This window comes from Garra rufa, chromosome 6 (genome assembly GCF_049309525.1).
Source record: "Garra rufa chromosome 6, GarRuf1.0, whole genome shotgun sequence".
Taxonomy (NCBI): domain Eukaryota; kingdom Metazoa; phylum Chordata; class Actinopteri; order Cypriniformes; family Cyprinidae; genus Garra; species Garra rufa.
The window spans coordinates 28,024,912-28,043,458 of NC_133366.1; the positions used below are offsets into that span (position 1 = coordinate 28,024,912).

At 35.9% G+C, this 18,547-nt stretch overlaps 2 protein-coding genes across 5 annotated transcripts in view; both read left to right on the plus strand.

Annotated features, from left to right (window-relative positions):
* The window catches only part of gemin8 (gem (nuclear organelle) associated protein 8), a 4,858-nt gene extending 2,839 nt beyond the window's left edge, over positions 1–2,019 (plus strand). For both annotated transcript variants that reach the window (XM_073843180.1, XM_073843179.1), the window contains exon 4: positions 1,168–2,019. In XM_073843180.1, coding sequence (XP_073699281.1) covers positions 1,168–1,424 — 257 coding nt within the window. In that variant the 3' untranslated portion in view covers positions 1,425–2,019. The remainder of the gene's footprint in view (positions 1–1,167) is intronic.
* Positions 2,020–3,198: 1,179 nt separating this feature from the next.
* Positions 3,199–18,547, plus strand: part of gpm6ba (glycoprotein M6Ba) — a 53,481-nt gene continuing 38,132 nt past the window's right edge. For 2 of the 3 annotated variants that reach the window (XM_073843174.1, XM_073843176.1), the window contains exon 1: positions 15,871–16,198. In XM_073843174.1, coding sequence (XP_073699275.1) covers positions 16,135–16,198 — 64 coding nt within the window. In that variant the 5' untranslated portion in view covers positions 15,871–16,134. Of the gene's footprint in view, positions 3,331–15,870; positions 16,199–18,547 lie in introns of those variants that run through there. The other variant, XM_073843175.1, reaches the window with a different exon arrangement.

The window sequence follows — 18,547 nt, forward strand, 5'->3', positions numbered from 1 at the left end:
ACCAGAGTTGAGAACCTGCTCTAGACACTGAGGAACACTCCACTTTTTTTGGAAACAGGCTCATTCTCCAGCTCCCCCCGAGTTAATAAGTTGAGTTTTACCGTTTTGAAATCCATAAAAAAAAAAAGTGGAGTGTTCCTTTCACACTGGTAAAACCAATTTGGACCTCAAGGGCCAGAGTTTAGAACCCCTCTAAAGCACATTTTAAAGTAAATGCATAAACATTTCGCTAAGTTCCATGTTTAGGGTGTACTAGTGTCAGTTTCTAATGGAGGTGTTTGAATATCACTCCTAAATTTCTTTAGGTAGTACTTAAGTAAATATAGTCCACATGCAGAACATTTCAGAGTTTGACTCCTCTTAATTATTTTTTTAATGGTGAGAAAGTTCATATTCATAATAGTTCATAAAAAGTTTATGCTTGTCATGGAGGTGTAAAAAAATCACTGGCTTTGAAGTAGGGGGCTGGGGACCACTAGGAGCCTTGGCAAACTTGGCTCCTAGTGGAGATCTAATAAGTCTTAAAATAATTTATTATGTACTGTAGAGGTAATCACCCATGAATGAATGAATGCAGACGAGAGCTGGAAGAATGATCAGAGACAGAACAAAAGGTAGAGAAGAAGAAAGGAAGAATGAGGCCACATGAATGAAAAAACATGAATAAATGGTAAAGCCAACTTTAACATTTTTGGACCTACTGAGATGGACTGATTCCAACATGTGTGACGTGGCCTTATTCTGGAAAATAATTAACAGAAAGTAAAAATAAACATTCCAACTAAACTACATTAAATTATGTTTAGCTTATGAATAAGCATGGTTTGTGCCAGGCACAATTATTGCACAAAAACATAAACATTTAGAAACCAAAATTGTTAATGTGTTTATACTTGTTTGGTTGCATTGATGTCCTATATAAAGTCTATCCTTAAGCGAAAACTGTGATCATCCACTGGTATAGTATACAATAAAAATATGCAACTGGTTATAATGTGGAAACTTTAATGCTTTTCTCATTACGGTGGCCAAACACCAAAATACCAAGCTTGATTTTGTGTTTTTATTTAAAAAGGATTACTTAAAAAGAAAATAATTTTGATCTTTTGACTTAAAGCCTTAAGTGTTGTTCATAGTCATGATGTTACTTATTTCTCTGCTATGTAGAGAAACAACAGCAGATGGAGGCAGAGCAGCACGACTTGTATGTTCTAGCTGACCAAGACTTGCACAGAGTTTCCTGGCGCAGTAGTCTGCCTCCTTCAGAGCGTCCAGGAGAAAGGAGGACTGCAGAGATGAAGAAGCTGTATGGTAAAGATGCAGCAAAGATTCAAGGGATGGAAGCAGCCATGCAGCTCACATTTGACCGCAACTGTGACAAAAAACAGCCTAAGTACTGGCCTGTTATACCACTAAACCTGTAGGATGATCATACTCCATCATTAGTATGCCTGGCACAACATCACAAGATGAAGAAATTGTTTTCTGAACTGCTGTGATGACAGTACTGAAGTGATGCATCAAATTAGCATCCGTGAGGACCTGTTTCATTTATAGCACCAACACATGTTCTTAGAGACAGATTTTCTGCATTCAGAGAGTTATTCAGTTCAGTATGATCAGTAAAAACTTCTTTAGTTTGAGTTGTGTAATTCCCCACTTGCACTCATTTTCTTTTACGAAATCCGTACATTTGTCTGTATGCAGTTGCATCCACAGATAGCACTGTTCTGTCTTTTTAAAGTTTGTCATATCATGTAAATGATGGAAGCGCTGCTCAGACTTCAGTGTCGTTCTTTTCATGTAGTCATTTCTCCCTAACTAGGTCATTGCCTCCCCCACAGTCTTTGGTTAATGTGTTTTGTCTGTCTCTTCTTTTTGCATCTTACATGAGCACATGAGACAGTGTTTGCCGGCTTATTCTCTGATGCAGTTTTTACATTGTAATTCCTGCTTTTTTAATGCAAAGAAGTCATTGTATTAATGATTTGATTGATAAATAAATTGCATTGAAATATGTGTGGGTGTGGCAGTATGGTGTTTTTAGTGCTTATTAGGCTTTAGAGGTTATAATCTTTAATAGAAAATCCATCTCTGGAGATGCAATTTGAAAGATCACTAATTTAGTAGTGTCTTCCTTTAACCGCTTGTGAATTGATTTTGAAAGGTGAGCCTCTGGTTTTGTGGCTACAAACATAATTTGTTACATCAGTGTGTTACTGCATCTTAAAAAAGTGGTTATTTCCTAAATTAATTAAAACAAAGAAATGGTTCACACCAAAATGAAAATTCACTGGAAAAAGCATTGTGGATACAGGACTAAATGCCTTGATGATTTTTTTTTTTTAATTGATCAATTGGACGAGAGTTATGTGGATTATTGTGATGTTTTTATGAGCTGTTTGGGCACCTATTCACTGTAGAGGATCCATTGGTGAGCAAGTGATGTGATGCTAAATTTCTGTTCCCACAAAGAAACAAATTCATCTACATTTTGAATAGTCTGAGGAAGACTACATTTAACTATTCTTTTAATTAAAATGTACAGAGGTGGAGCTATTTTTTGTCAAGATGAACTTGCATTAAATGTACTTTACATAATGCTAATCATTAGTTAACAACAAAGGTGCAGCCTGTCTCCTAGAAACAGTCTCTTATTGTCTTCATCCTAAACAGTCAAAGGCAAACTGTGACACTCCAGATTAGCTATTAAAATATGAGACCCCCGAATGTAACATTGCAACATTGTCGACATTTTCTCCACAGGCATCAGGATCTGAGAAATTTGGAGCTTCTCTGTTTGCCCACTTACTGAGGCCATGCTGGCATAATGCCAAATGGGCAAAACTGAATAGAGTTCCCAGCCTGCTTTCTGGTTGCCATGGTGGTTTTCTCTGAGCATCCGGCAATTTATATTCTGTTGTACTCTCTGGGCTCTCCACAAGTTTACTACAATGTTAAATGCTAAAAATCTTTTGCCTGTTTGGTGTGTAACCTATAATAATGTTTCTTTTCTTTTCTAATGAATAAACAGAACATAACACCCCATCTCCCATTAGATATCGTTATCATGAGTATGTCATGACACTGTTTCATCGTAGTTAGTTTATCGCTCCTATGTTTGTCTTTTTGTACTAGCAATACATAGCTACTATCATTGCGCTTATGGAGGAAAGCGTGGCCCCGTCTGGGGACCCCAAACAGTGACGTCATCGCAGCGATGGTCCCAGACTGGAGCGACACAGTTGTTCAGTTGAGCGAAACTCTTTCCACTCCAAACACCCGCCGAACTTTCACTAACGCCCCCCGAACACAGAGAACGCAACATGGGTGAGTGCATGGTAGTCAGTGCATCCTCAGTAGCGCATTTGCTCCATAGTTAGTTATATAAGTGTTTACTAGCCTATAGTATAACGTTTCTTTCTCTTCTGCTTGTTTTTCGAAATACTCTAGCTGCAAAAGTAACATTTCATAGTTTAATATGTAGTTTATTTTGTTATTGAGTGCAGCAAAGGTTTCCAAATGTATTTTTTGTTCTTCATTTGTTTTACGCGTATTTAAAAGCCACTCCGTTTAGGTTGGTGTCAATATCAAGTATTTACTATTTCTCCATATTTATAATTACTTATGTGTTTTTCTAAGTGTTGTTTTAGTTTAGGTAGACATAGTAATAAGTAGACAAAGAGAATAATTAGAAAAACAGTGTTTATCTCATTTTAGTCTTTTCAAATTCTTGCTTTGTGTATTTCTGCATGCATCAGTCAGTTGGAGTGCCATTAATGAGCTTTGCTATGAATCTGTGTGCTTGTTTATCCTGTACTTATCCAGCATGCAAAATAGAGCTAATTCATGGGAAAGAATTCCTTCTTTCATTTGTCCCAGCTGTGTCCTTGGAATGGTTAGTTATAAAGCAAATTCTTTGCCAGCTGTCTGCATCTACCGAGACTGCCGCATAAGTGGCACATAGCTGCTCTACAAATTCCCCTCAAGAGAGTAATATTAGTTTTGTATTCTTTGATGGAAGAATGTTATTCTTTAAAGGACCAGGACTGAAGTGCTTATTGTATGAGTCAGAGCCCAAAGTGTCCCCCATTCTCACTTTCTGTCTTTCTCTCTCTAATATCAGTTTTTTGTCCTAGTCAACAAAAAACTATGGAAGTGTCCTTCTGACACCTACTGCAGATGTTAATAGACATGATATATAAAGTGACATTGTCAATGATTGCTTAATAGAGGTAATTATATGGCATTTAAATAAGTGGTTTCCCAGGGTGGACAGATTGTTTTACGATTGAAGGTCGATGAATGCTTATTCCCCTGAACTTCAGTCAGGAGATTTGCTAATAGAAATGTACTAACATTGAATGCAGCCCATGTCTCATAGAGTCTGCTCATGATTTTTCTACTTGTGAACAGTTGTTGAACAGTTCAAGAAGAGATTCGGTTACAATCTTAAATGACAAACATGGTCCTTGTGAGCCAGGTTTTTCAATTTATATTTTGACAAACTGGATTATGGCCTAGGATTCTTTTTAAAAGTTAATTCACTTTTAACTATTAAGATTCCACTGGAGGTGTTGGTTAAACCAACGTTTTTCTTTAAGTCAGTGTGTTTTCATTGCAAGTTTAAACCTTTTCTTCAGAAAGCCACTTCATTCTGACACTAAAGGAGTCTGTGATTGGTCAATAACTCACTATGATTTCTGATGGTTTCCTGCTTTTTATCATAATTCTAGTTTCATATACAAAACCAAATATGTTTTTTAAAGTCTAGAGTGAATGCTTTCACTCTCTTCTCTTTTTCCATCACTTTTGTTCACTTTTTAACAAAAAGTGAAATGGATTAAATTAAGCAAGGAATTTGTTTGTGCTTTTAGGCTGCAATAAATGGATAGAACAAAGAAACAACTTTTCTTGTTAACAGCTGTCCAAAGTTTTAGTCTGTAAACAACATCAGACTTGTTATTATTCAGACTATTATTCATCACACCAATGAAGATAACTATATTTATAACTATAAAGTTTTAATAAAGAGTATAATTCTATCAGAATAGGAATGTCCAAGACCACAGCAATAACAATAACTGCATAGAGGAACGATACTGTTGGAATCACATTCAGAACAAATCTTTCCAGCTGACGATAAAAACATTTACCTCAAATCAGAATCCACTTGAAGGAGCTCAAGCATTTAAAGCAGCAGATGACAAAAATTCAACACACACTTATAATAAACTGAACATCATCTGCTTGTGTGGATGCCAATGTAGTTACACTTATATCGTCGTTGGTGAACGAGCCTTTACATTGAGAACTGCTTAGCTTCAAAGAGCATTTGCACTTTACCAAGTGTAGTCAGGGAGAGTAGTCACCTTTCATTTAGCTACTTTGCAGCATTCGTTTCTAAGCAACAGCATCCCTCTGTGCATAATCCTACTCGCATAATTCCACCTCAGACCTCACAACCTATATGCCATCACCGCAGTGCTCATGGCTGTATTCTCTATGAATGAAATCTTTTTTATCCAGTCTGAAACACCTCTGTGTCCATTTTGCAAAGCACTACATCTGCCTTAACTACAGATCTGTGCCTTCTAGCCATTGCAAAGTCTCATTTTGTGCAGCAAAATAGAAAAGGTCATTGTAGATAACACCACAGTCTTCAATTATAAACTTGATTTTAAACAGAAAATCAAATCACTTATCCAATGACATTTAGAGTTATCAAGGGGAATAAGTGACTTTATTTGCTGGAGATGCCCTTTTTCACTAAGCCGAGAATTTTGTCAGGTCTAATCTTTATCTGGTAGATTCAGGTAGTTTAATCTTCCATAAAAGAACTCTTGGGGCCTGATGTATAAAAATGGCACACAGTAGAATAAAAAGTAAACTTGTCATAAAAAATGGGCACCCTGGACCATGCATATTTATGCTTACACTAGTGTGATGTGCTTTTTATTTATGCTTATAATAAAAATGCCAATTTTATGTATTGAGGCAGTCAAATCATAAGTAATCATCAGATGAATGAAGGTCTTAAACTTACATCAGATTCTTTAATCCTTTAGCATTCCTGTCAAACTTAATGTAAAACGTTCCACACGCTAAGGGGTTAACAACCAAATATGCTTTTTGAGTACTGGTAACTTTCACTTACAACAAAACAAACCATTAAAAAAAACATAATTACTTGTGGACACACACTTTCTCAAGCATTAGACTTTCATGTTTTTATTAGAATACCTTTAGAGAATCGCTTACTCTTGCTTAGAACAAAAACGACCAACATTTAAAATTTTAAATAGAACAATGCAGACCAATATCTAAATTTCTTGGTTCCCTGTGCCCGAATATATGTGCATTAATATATGTGCAATACAAGTGCACAATATATGTACAATATAGCTAAATCTAAATCTGTACAATCACTCGCATCATTGTTTTATATTGCACTAAGGCATTACAGACCTGTACAATAACTGAATTTCTGTAGAGCTCTTTTGAAACCATGTGTATTGTGAGAAATAAATTTGACTTCATTGTTATGCAGCCATTGTTAGACAAATCATTGTGGAAATTTTCTGAGCACTTTTTTCCCCATTTATCTTCCCCTAACACTAGACAAAACTCACATTCTGTTTTAGTTCAGCTCTTGTGTTTAGTGTTTGTGTGTTCTTTTGCTCTTTTTATTTTCCTTTGTTCCTTTCCATGGTTTCCATTATTAGTATGATCTCAGTTTAATACCTCATTTGTTTGGTATTGTCTTTACTATCCTGTGTAAATCTATAACATTTCTTGGCTGCATATAGAGCTGCTTTTCATAACAACAGTTGTAATTTATAGTTATGACTATTGTTATGTAACAACTGGTAACCTCAAACTTAGTTTACATGATCGTAATAGTTAAAGATAGCTGGCATGCACCTCTATGGAAAGAAAGCAAGCACATGCAGTGCATTAACCATTTCTATTTATATTTCAACATTTTTATTGTTTTAAGTTGTGATTAAAATTACGCATTGCTTCCAGATATTTTTTACTTTGGGAATGAACAGCTTGCCCACTGCTGTGAAGTCATCTAAAGACCCCGCCCTAGTGAATCTGGGCCAAAAGGATTATGGGTTTGCAAAGAGGGATTTAAACCTAACAACACATATCATTTAGAGGGGGTGAGAAAGATATTTTACCTTTATTTCTTGGCCTATTTTAGGTGAACTGATAACTGATGGTGAATGTCAGGATCTGTTGAGGTCTGAATGTGCTTTTGATGAGATAATAAATACTCATCATTCTTGATGCACCGTCATGATCTCTTCCATTCTCACTGTGCAGTTCTCAGAGCAGGAGGTTTGGCCTGTTTAAAGGACATCAGATCAAGAGTGCTTTGACACTTTTTATTTAGTTTTGTGGTGTGTGTGTTTTATATTTATCGTACCTGCAATGTCAGCATCAAAGGTTAATACCAACTTTGTGGTAAAGTCCTGGAGACGGTAGTAATTGACTTCCAAAAATACTAAAGCCCTTTCACACACAAATAGGGTTGTGCCGATAAACACAAGCATTGACTAGAGTGACCGCGTCAGAGCCGTAACACGCTGCAGATGTGTGCAGTGAAAATGGGATTTATTCATCATACAGTGTAGATAGATTAACTGATTATAACGGGAATGTTTCTTAAAGTGCAACTCGAACTAGACTAGGCTAGGCTAGTCAGTGATGATGTTCTTTGATAATATAAATGTTCTTTGCTCGTTTTCTGTAGCTGCTTTTTGAATAACTAATGTAAACATTATATTATCCAGCACCGCACAGTCATTAGGATAACAGAGGTAGTAAAATGTGGTTTAGGCGGAAATGAACAAATACGATATATCAGAATCCATGTGTGTATAGTAAACACAAACATTCACCTCAGTAACATCTATGTGAGTTAATTAGAATTACGATGTGATAAAATGGCGTTAAACATATGCATGTGAATTACACGCGCATCGCTTCTCCACATTCTGTATGAACTGACGCAGCAAGCAGTTTTTGGTCTAAAAGACATCTATTAGCCGTGAAAACACAGCCCAGACGTCTAGGCTAAAACAAGTTTGTATTTGGGCTGTCAGTGAAAATTTAATAGACGTCTAAACATATCCCAATATTAGACTAGTCATCAATAAAAAAAAAATAAAAAAAAAATTAAACCATAAAACCTTGTAAACGTTGCTGAGTTTGCCTACAGGATGGAATATCATACATCTAACTAGTTATTTTGCCAAAAAAATGGCATGCAACCAAATTCAAGGTTATTTGGGCTGGAAGTGGGTTACACATAGCCGGACTATATCGGGTTTATAGTTAACCCAGACGGTGAAATGACGACTATTGCTTGCTGGGGAACTACATCATGAACTGATGATAACGATCAGACATACAGCGGTAACATTATCGTAATATGATGGGTAAATAAAGATAAATTAATTTACATTACCACTCACTGAAGATAGCGGATAGCAAAGAATGAAACTGAAAGTAAACTGGAATCTCTCCGTCAGCGCTCTGTACACGCACAACTAAGTCACATGCCCAATAACAGGACTACCCTTACAAAACAAATAAGGAATTTAGTATATAGATAATTAAATAAATTAGCACGATAGTATTGTGTAACGGCGATCCCATAGGCTGACGATAGGACTACATGAAAATTGAGCATATAGCCTAAGACTACACACCAATGCCAGTAAATTGCTGTAAAATTACCAGTATGACTTTACTGGTAAATACACACGTATTCTGATCACACAGGCAACGGTGTTCTGTTTTTTTACTGGTAAGAGACAATTCACAAATCAGCACCAAAATGCCGGTAAATTCTGATGTCAGTCATTGAAAACGATCTTTGAAAGCCGTGCCGTTGTCTTCATTCGCCTACATGAGTAGAAGTGCTTTAGTTTTACTATCTGTCCATTTTGAAAACATTTTTGAAATCTGAGTGACAGGCATAAGGGAACAGAATGCACAAGACATGCAGAATAGTATCCAACTGCAGAGCCACAGCTCTGATGAATAGAAAAGAAGGCTGGGTCTCCGCCACAACACATTGAAAAAGTTGCAAGATCAGACAACATGGTCAACGATGTCCATCTAGTGCTTATTTACATAGAAGAATTAATAAACTAATTAACTAATTAAACTCATTTAAAAAAAAGGCTCAGCTTTGTAAACAGCTCAGAGTAATCACGTCATGTCTATATGAACACTATGATTGGCCAACTTGGACCAAAGCAGACTTTATTCGTCAGCAAACTCTACATGCACATAGTGGTAATCTTCATTGTGTGCTCACACAGAGAACATTCCCAATAATTTACTGGTAATGTTACAACTTCTCATGTGGTATTTTTGAAAAGATCCTGTTCACACAAGATCTCTTAATGGTAATAATTCACCAGTAAAGACTGTAAATATGTGTGAAATGGGGCTTTTGAAAGTCAATAGCTGTTAACCGTTTGGTTAACAACATTCTTTAAAATATCTTCTTTTGATTTGGTTTGGATTTGGAAAACTTAAGGGGGAAAAAGAATGGTGACAGAATTTTCATTTTTGGTAAACTCCCCAAAAAAATGGACCAAATTATATGTTCTTCATGCAGGTGTAACAGAAGATGGTTTTCCAGTTCATACCTCCTGCCATGTTCTCTTTTGTCTCTGTGTCTCACTACTCGGTTTAGACAGAGCCGCAAATGACAGCTGATGTCATGAGCCTGTAAAGTTGCACATAATCATGGATGCTTCTGAGGAGTAAAACCCACCCAAGCTGTCAGCCTATTTAGCCTGTTTTAACCACTTTAAAAAAAATTATAAAAAATGTAGACTTTTATTCAGCAGAAACACATTAAATTGGTCAAAAGTGACAACAAAGACATTTTATAATATTACAAAACATCCATAGAACTTTTTATTTATCAAAGTAGCATGAAAAAATGTATCATGGTTTCCACTGAAATATTTAGTAGCAAAAAATGTTTTCAAAATCTATCCAAACCTTTATTAATAATTAATAATCAAGTTCCATATTTGTGTGTGTGTGTGTGTGTGTGTGTGTGTGTGTGTTAGGGATGCACATTTATGGATTTTTAGGGTTTATACTAATCAATAATTCAGCACTTATTGTGGCTGATAGATAACTGATCTTTTGCTTGACTATAGCATTTTAAAATGGAGCTGCAGTCTAACAAATGTAAAACTGCTCACTTAAACAAGTGTGACTGTCTTATGTTAAGATGTTATGATCGTTTAATGAGAAATAAATGGTATTAAACCAGATACTGCATATGGAATATGTAGATACCGTATGCAATACCCGTGTGTTGATTCATACCAGTATTGAATGATTAAAACGTCTCCTAACATTCCTACTTTTGTCTCTCAGCAGTGCTATGTTGCTATAGAGACACTGTCATGAGTTCTGTTGGCATTATACAGCAGTACTCTGTGTAAATGTGCCACAGGACTGAAGCACTTATTTAAATTGGCCAAGTGGGTTGCATAAAAATCTAAGGTTAGTTAGGGATAGATATTGTAAACACAAATTACAGGAGCACATGAGCCTTGTGTCTTTCTTTTGTTGTTGTATTGAAATGTTAATTGATTCTTTGATGTCGATTCCATAGTAAATATAGGAATAGGAATTTACTTACTTCTCAACCCTACTAGTTAGTGTAGCCAGTGTTGCTATGTTGGGCTGCTCGAACACATAGAGCAATGGTGTAACAGTCACAGAGTTTAAAATCACACCCTACCTATGGATTACTAAAATTTCTTCTGCATAATAAGCCGGAATAGAAAACCGTATTTTAACATCGAATGACAAATTGCACACTTCATCTTCCACTTACATATCTCTCTTTCTACTCAAACTTTTTATCTCAAAATTGACAAGTCATTCCTTCTCTTTGTTTTATTTTGCAATATGTTTAAACTTTGACATCTGAGGCATCACTCTGGTCTCACTGAAGACCTCCTTTCTAAGTGGAACATGACTAGGCCCTGTCTGTCAACTTTAATTGCTTTTTTGTTTACAGGACTTCAAAAGGAAACCTTTCAGTGTGCTGTAACCCCTATTTCCACATTAACTCTCTAGTCAGGGCACATAAAAGAACAGTAATGGGCTCATTACTGGAGAGATGTGTCCACTGGGTTGTTCTGTCTCAAATTAACTAGACTAGACCAACCATATGTCTGGATTTCCAAAGAGATTTCTAGTTTTTTGACATACTTAACAGAATTGTATGTGAAGAGGTAGAATAGTTATAGTTATATTGTTAAGTCACATTTATTTTTGTCACACTTTATACAAGATCATGTCAAAGCAGCTTTACAGTATTAAACAGGAAAATAACAGAATCAGTGATGCAAACTTTAAAAAGGTTTGAAATACAAATTCATATTGTGCTGTAAAGAAGCTTCAACCGTTAGAGTCATTATGCCACTCCAGTCAGTTAGATGTTGATTCAGTTATAGTTATAGTTGTCTTTATAGCTGTTGTTCTTGATGTGAACAGGCCTTAATACAGATTAAACTATTTTTGTGTGCAGTGTGTTGGCTTAATTTGCTTTAGCTGTGAACAGCTGGGGAAAAAATGACAAGTTCAGCAACATAAGTATAATTTTGACCTAGTTTTCATATCCTCTTCTCTGAGAATTTGAGAAGTTAGCTAATGTTTTCACCCTCAGTGGGGCTATATTTTAAAGGCAACTATACACACAATCTTAAAGTATTTATGGGTTGATTGCATATGTTGTGCTACTTAGCCCAAGTGATATTGTATTTCTTTTTTTTTCTCTTTCATCAGTGAGAGCTGGTTAGTAGACATTTTAAAGGTGTGTTTGTTGAACAGCGCCACCTATCATATGGGAGTGAATTTTGTCCAAATATAGCCCAAAAAGTATTTTGTGGATTTTGGTATAAACAGACCTCTCTGATGCACTGTGTGGATTGCATTTTTGTCAGTATGAACATAAACATGTGATGCAAACAAGATTTTGATTAGATACATAGTATTCCTATGCACATATTCAGAATGGTGTCAGTAAGGGGTCTGGTAATGAAAACACACTAACCAGATTCACTGACAAAATTTGAGCTTTGGGTCACATGTTTTAAGTCACTGCAAATACATTGTGTATTTGTATTGAAAGATGTTTTGCTAACCCACATGAAACACATGAAAAGTATCTGGAAACACCATTAAAGATGGATGTAAAGCTATTGAAATTAGAGTCTTAGACTTACTTCTCTGAAAGGGTTGTGCCATTGTTCCAATGCAAATCTGTTTTCACTGTGAAAAGACCGTTAATCTGCTATTTATTTGTATTATTAGACAACACTTAAAAGGCATCTCCCCCATATGTATTAACATTTAATTATGGGTAAAAAAAGTTTTTAAAATAAAATATTGCTTTGTTCAACAGGAATACATAACAACTATTTACTTGGACCATGTGCTAAACAAAAAAAAAAAAAAACATAAATCAGATTAAGAATTTAATGTGTACCCTGTCATTTAATGTTATTTTTGGTGCTGTTTTCCTGTAGTTTCTTTTTTATCTATCTCCTCTGTGGTCATTAAAACATTATGTGAAAATCATTAATAGTTATCCACTACATTTTTTTAATGAAGAATCACAATATCTTTCCTTTCACCCACAGCTGGTTCTGCTGTTATGAATGATTAACGTGGTCTAAAACTCAGATTAGTCATAAACCGTGTTCATTGAAGGCTTTTTATTGGTTGACAGTTTGTTAGCATTATGAAGTTCTGCAACATAAATTGCAGCCAGTGTTCATCCGTTATTTTCTCTATTGTCAGCTACAGCTTACTATAAGCTGCTGTGGAGACCTCAAATGTAGCTATTGTTCCTGTTAATAAAGAGCGAACAGAGTAATTAAACTGCACAGCCATGAGGGATTATGTAGTTATTTTGAGGGAGAGTGGGCTGTTGTGCTCTGAGGGTGTATAGAAAACATTTATAGACAAATAGATACATCAAATGTCTTGTCTTGACCAAGAGCCTCAGTTTTACATTGACCTGAGAAAGAGAGAGTATCTCTAAAAAAATCTTCAAGGCTTAAAAAGCTCCAAGGCTTTGCAGTAAAAACTTGGCAGGACTACAATTCCTATAAAAAATATTCACCCCTTTGGAAAAGGGATGTTTTTTTTCCAACACTAAACCACAACTGATTTAGTGAGCATCAAATGTGTTCTTTCATGTCAAAATGAAAACAAATTTCTACAAAATTAACCTCTCCTTTTTTTATAGCTTGCAACTTTGACACTATGGCCAATATCTTATGATTTTGAATAGGTTGGTGGTCAGTTAGGCCAAAGTGTGTTGTGGTGGTTACACCTGTTAAATAAAGATTAACAATCAGTTCTCCGACACAAATAATAGCTTTGTTTGTGCATGTGTTTTTGCTTTTTGATGAGATGATAAACTGCGCCAGACACCATTTCTTATCCACCAGACAAAAACTTAATCTGTGATGCTGACCTACAAATTTAGAGATTATTGTAGTATGTTACAGCAAAACGGTCCCTGAGCTCCGCCTCATGACAAGTTCCAGTGTGTCCCATTGGATCCAATGGTCTTTGGCTCCACCCCCTAATAGTCTTAAATGTGACTTGTGATGTCAAACAGCAGCAAAAAGCAAAGAAAAGAGCTACCTCTTTTTCATTTGGTCACTATCTGAAAACTGTGGAACAAATTCATGTTAGGGCACATATTTTTCAATTAAATGTAAAATACATAAAATTCTTCTTCTGATTTGTTCTTGTTATGCCTCGGTTCTTTACTACATACTGTATAATTTCAGTGAGAGGCATAGATAAATTTCTTCTAATTTCTTCTCATCCACCAAGACAAGGTTGTTTCTGTTCAGTAACCATCCAGGAAGTAAAAGATTGACTCATAGGCTCAAATTTGTTGACACAAGCTGTATATTTCATCCTAAATTGCTTGTAAAATGTGACACTTTAAAGGAGGTAAGAACTCTAAATTACAAACAGAAGTTTGAGGTTGTTTACAGCACAGCCACTACCACTTGCATTCCTGTACTTGCTGTGTTAATGCCTGGGGAGGGATGGCGTTTTAATGTGGTGGACAGTAATCTTTTTACGCCTTTCTTAGTTTGCTTTTGTATTTTTAAGCACTGCATACAGTGGTAACCTGCAATTATTACTGTAAAGGTATATTTCTACATCATATATGACTTGGGACCACAAAATCAGTCATAAGGGTCTTACTTTATTTGAAAGCTTTCCATTGATGTATGGTTTGGTAGAATAGGACAATATTTGGCCATGATACAACTATTTGAAAAGCTGGAATCTGGGGTGCAAAAAAATCTAAATATTCAGAAAATCGCCTTTAAAGTTGTGCAAATAAAATTCTTAGCAATGCATATTACTAATCAAAAATTAAGTTTTGATATATTTACTGGAGAACATTGACAATTATCTTCATGGAACATGATCTTTGCTTAATATCTTAATGATTTTTGGCATAAAAGAAAAATCGATAATTGTGACCCATACAATGTATTTTTGGCTGTTGCTACAAATATACCCGTGCTATTTAAGACTGGTTTTGTGGTCCAGGGTCACAAATAAGGCATATAAAGTAGTTTTGCTTGTGTAAATTAATTAATTTAAGCTGATTAATCAATATTAAATCATGTTTTTCTCTTAAATAGAACCACTAAATTTACATGTTGACATTTTTAGTGTAATAAACCACGATAGTGGTTCTACAACAGTGTATAATAAAATCATAATGATGAGCTGAAGATTAAATGTTCAACAAACACAATTCATCACTAGAGACATTTTATGGGTCATTTCCATATGTCACACAATTAAGTCAGTGTATTTAGTTTATCACAGAAGTTTATTATATCGCTGAAGCAACCTAAATACATTATACCAATAAAACTTAATTTTATGGGTTAAATCAGGTAGCAATATCTGTAAGGTAACAAATGCAGGTCAGCACTTTTTACAGTGTACTACGGTGACCATGCACCCTCTATTTTCTATTTCCTGCATTCTGGTTTTGTTTTTATATTTGCTAAAGGTAATGACTTAAAATAGTTTGACCAATAGCGTGAAGGCATTGCACATAATACCAATAGTTGTGTGCCAGAAGGTGGGATCTACAATAAAAAAACAACAGGAAATAAATAAGTTAAAACCCAGACTACCTTTTAGACTATTTACTTAGCTGTGCTATTAGTCATGTCCATGTTATTAGTATTAGTCATGCTCAAGTACATTCAGTAACCCTATATAAACTATAGTGTGCCATCTATTTTAGGATGAGGATTTAATGTGACACTCCTCAAGAGTGTCTGCTTTTTAACAGGGGGACTGTAGAAATACCTCATATATACCCTCTGGGTTTTAAGGCTCCTTAAATGGTAATGACAGAGATGGTGTGCTCTCTTTCCTGGACAGTTGCACTTTACCAGTACGTGCAAGTCTTTTGTTTCGCTGAATGCAGCAGAAGGTCATGTGCATGGGAATTAATACTGTTTAAGAGGATTCCAGACAGATGGTATTTCTTTGTTTGACCATTGTTTTATTATTAGAAGATCCAAGGAGCAGACAAAATTTAAATGTGGATGTTCAGAATAAAATAATAGTTGAAACGTTTTTGTGCCTTTACTGGTCTCACTTAGCAATCATCACTTTTAATTCACATCTATGTGACCCCTGTCCTAATAAGTACAGTGTATTCTTTCTGTCCTCCCATCAATTCGGGAAGGGAGGGGGCAGAGAGAGGGAGCATGTGTGACTGTTTACAGCTGGGACTATCTGTTTATGTCAACCTGACTGGCAGTGGAGTGGCTGTTTTTCCTCGCCTCTCACGGATTCTCTCTCCTCCGCGTATCTGCCTGTAGGTTCTAGTCTTCCTTTACGCGAGACCCTCTTCGCCTGAGCTCGTGTCGTTTATGAACCAATTATCTACGCGAAATCCGTTCTGACAAAACATTTACATATTTGAGGTGGACTGTAAAATACACTCCTATATTGGAGCGAGAGAGACCAGTCAAAGGGAAGTGTATCCAACATACTCGTTTCCAAATGGATGGGATGAAACCAGAAACGACGGCTGAGGAGAATCAGGATGAAAGGGAAGAAAGCAAAGGTTTGTAACTGTGCATTCGTTTTGATTTGTATTTCGACTCGGATTTATTCTGCTCGTGCTAGATGTTTAGAGAGCGGCTTAACCTATTTGCTAAGGCTTCGTTCTGCGCGCCGTTCATTTGCGAATCCATCGAATATTTTATTGATTGAGGTGATGGTGATCCTCCTCGTGTCATTCACCTTACATTACAGTTCTTTTACGTTGTTTATTCTATTAGGGAATGCGCATTTTTAAGCTACCTTTGGAGCGCTGGTGATGTCAGATCTCTCCTCTGCGTCTTTGGAGAATCGTTTCCATCGCTGCCAGTGATGATGATTTGAATAAGCGCTGCTCCTGTTACCTTAGTGATTTACTTTCCGCAATAAAAACACAATTCTTTTGTCTGATGCGTCAGTAATAAATACTACACTATTTCGTATCACTATATTAAGGATATTCTAAATGTTGTTTTGTCTTGGTGTCGATAGTATTGTTGATGGTGACGAGATGGAGGTGTCGCATTGTATTGAAGGTGTTGTTTACATTGCCGTAGTGTTCGCTGCTAAAACTAATGGAGGAATTCCTCTGGTTGTGATAAATTTGATATACACATTAGATGAATACATTAGCTATAAACATTTTTGACAAAATCAAATACCATTACATTATTTTTACTGCGTTCACAAAGTATCAGATACGGAAACCGAATGCATGCTTTGAATATGTAAACGAGCACTGTGTAACCTACAGCACCTGAAGAAAACATGCCCTCAAAGCGCCATATATCAGAGGAACTGTACATAAATCGCGCCTGTGTGTAAATACGGGTTATTTGTGATTTGAGTTCAGAGATGATTCTTGTTCAGGATTATCTGAACAAGATTTTCTGTAATAATAAAACCCATCATGACATAAGCAGTGCTCGAGGACTCCCCTCTCTCCCCACCACTGACTTTATTCATGCTTCTGGACTATTCGAGTAATATTTTTTGTTGTTGACTGAGTTATGGATTTAATAACTGTGCTATTGTGCAATAAAGTCCAAGTTCTCCACAAGCATCAAAGCAACAAGGAGGATGCTCCTTCACTCCACCCACTGGTGCATTTGCTTCGTCATATAACTATGCTGTGAACAATTGGAGATGTAACCCATCTTTGTTAATATTCACTGCTCATAAAATCATGACTATCATGACATTCAAGCAGATACTTCCATATGGCTTTATTCTTTCCACTGTGTTCTTATCCTCTCTTCCATGTTAAATTTTGAATAATTTTGCCACCAGCATGGTTAGATTAATACATTATGGAGAGAGAGACCTAATGGTACCATGTGTCACAACTAAAATATGCAGAGATAAGTAGTCTTTATGAAATTTTGATATATTTGCAAGAACTGTTGGTCTCTATCAGGTAAGCTTGCTGTAGATGCTTTCTCTATCCTCATTGTTTGAGTTTGGGAGGCACATAATTTGTTCACTTCAAGGATAACTTTGCCAATCTTCAACTAACTTTCTATTGTTATAGTGTCAATGTATGTAAATGAGCAGTATGTTTTGCATTTTTGTATTCTCCCCCACAGACAGTCAGATTAGCAGAGGAGCGGTGCAAAATCAATGTGCAATATGGGTGTTTTTCATGTTTATGCAGCCAATTTTATTAAAAGCTCATCTTCTCAGCTGTGAAGTTGACCTTTAAGGCATCAGTTACTTTGAAACAGGTGCTTTGATGCTTTGTTCAGTAATAAGGCGCAGAAAACCTGGATGAGCCAATTGATTTTAGAGTTGACATTAAATCAAAATGGACTTGAATTGATTCATTTTCTTAATGCATGTTACTGGCTTTATTGTGAACAGTTCATCGATGCATATATATGAACTCCTCCCTGATGGCATATGCAAAGCTGCGCTGCAGTTGAGCCAATTGCATTCAAATCTGCCTCCATTCCGGTATGCAGCATCCTCTCATCACAGACTAATCAACAACCAATGGGTAAAATCAAGTCTGGCCCCACTTTTTTGTTTTCTTTTCAGCAAGCCACTTTTTTACTCAGAATTTTTTATTGAAGTTTTATTGAAGTACAGGTATATAATTGGTATTACAGCACTGTGCAACGGTTCCTACATTTTTTGAAATTTCTGTAAAATAAATAAGACAGTAGAACATACTCTTTTATATTTCATAATTACTGGATAATTCAGAATATACTAGATAATAGACTAGATGGTTAAGAAATTGTTCAGAGAACAGATAAACAAGTGTTTTTGTGCCTCATTTGCTGCAGGCTCATATGCTTGTCTTTTTGTTAATACAGCATTTTTTTCATCATTCCTTATTTTGGACACCTTGTTCATGGCTCTTCAATTCTTT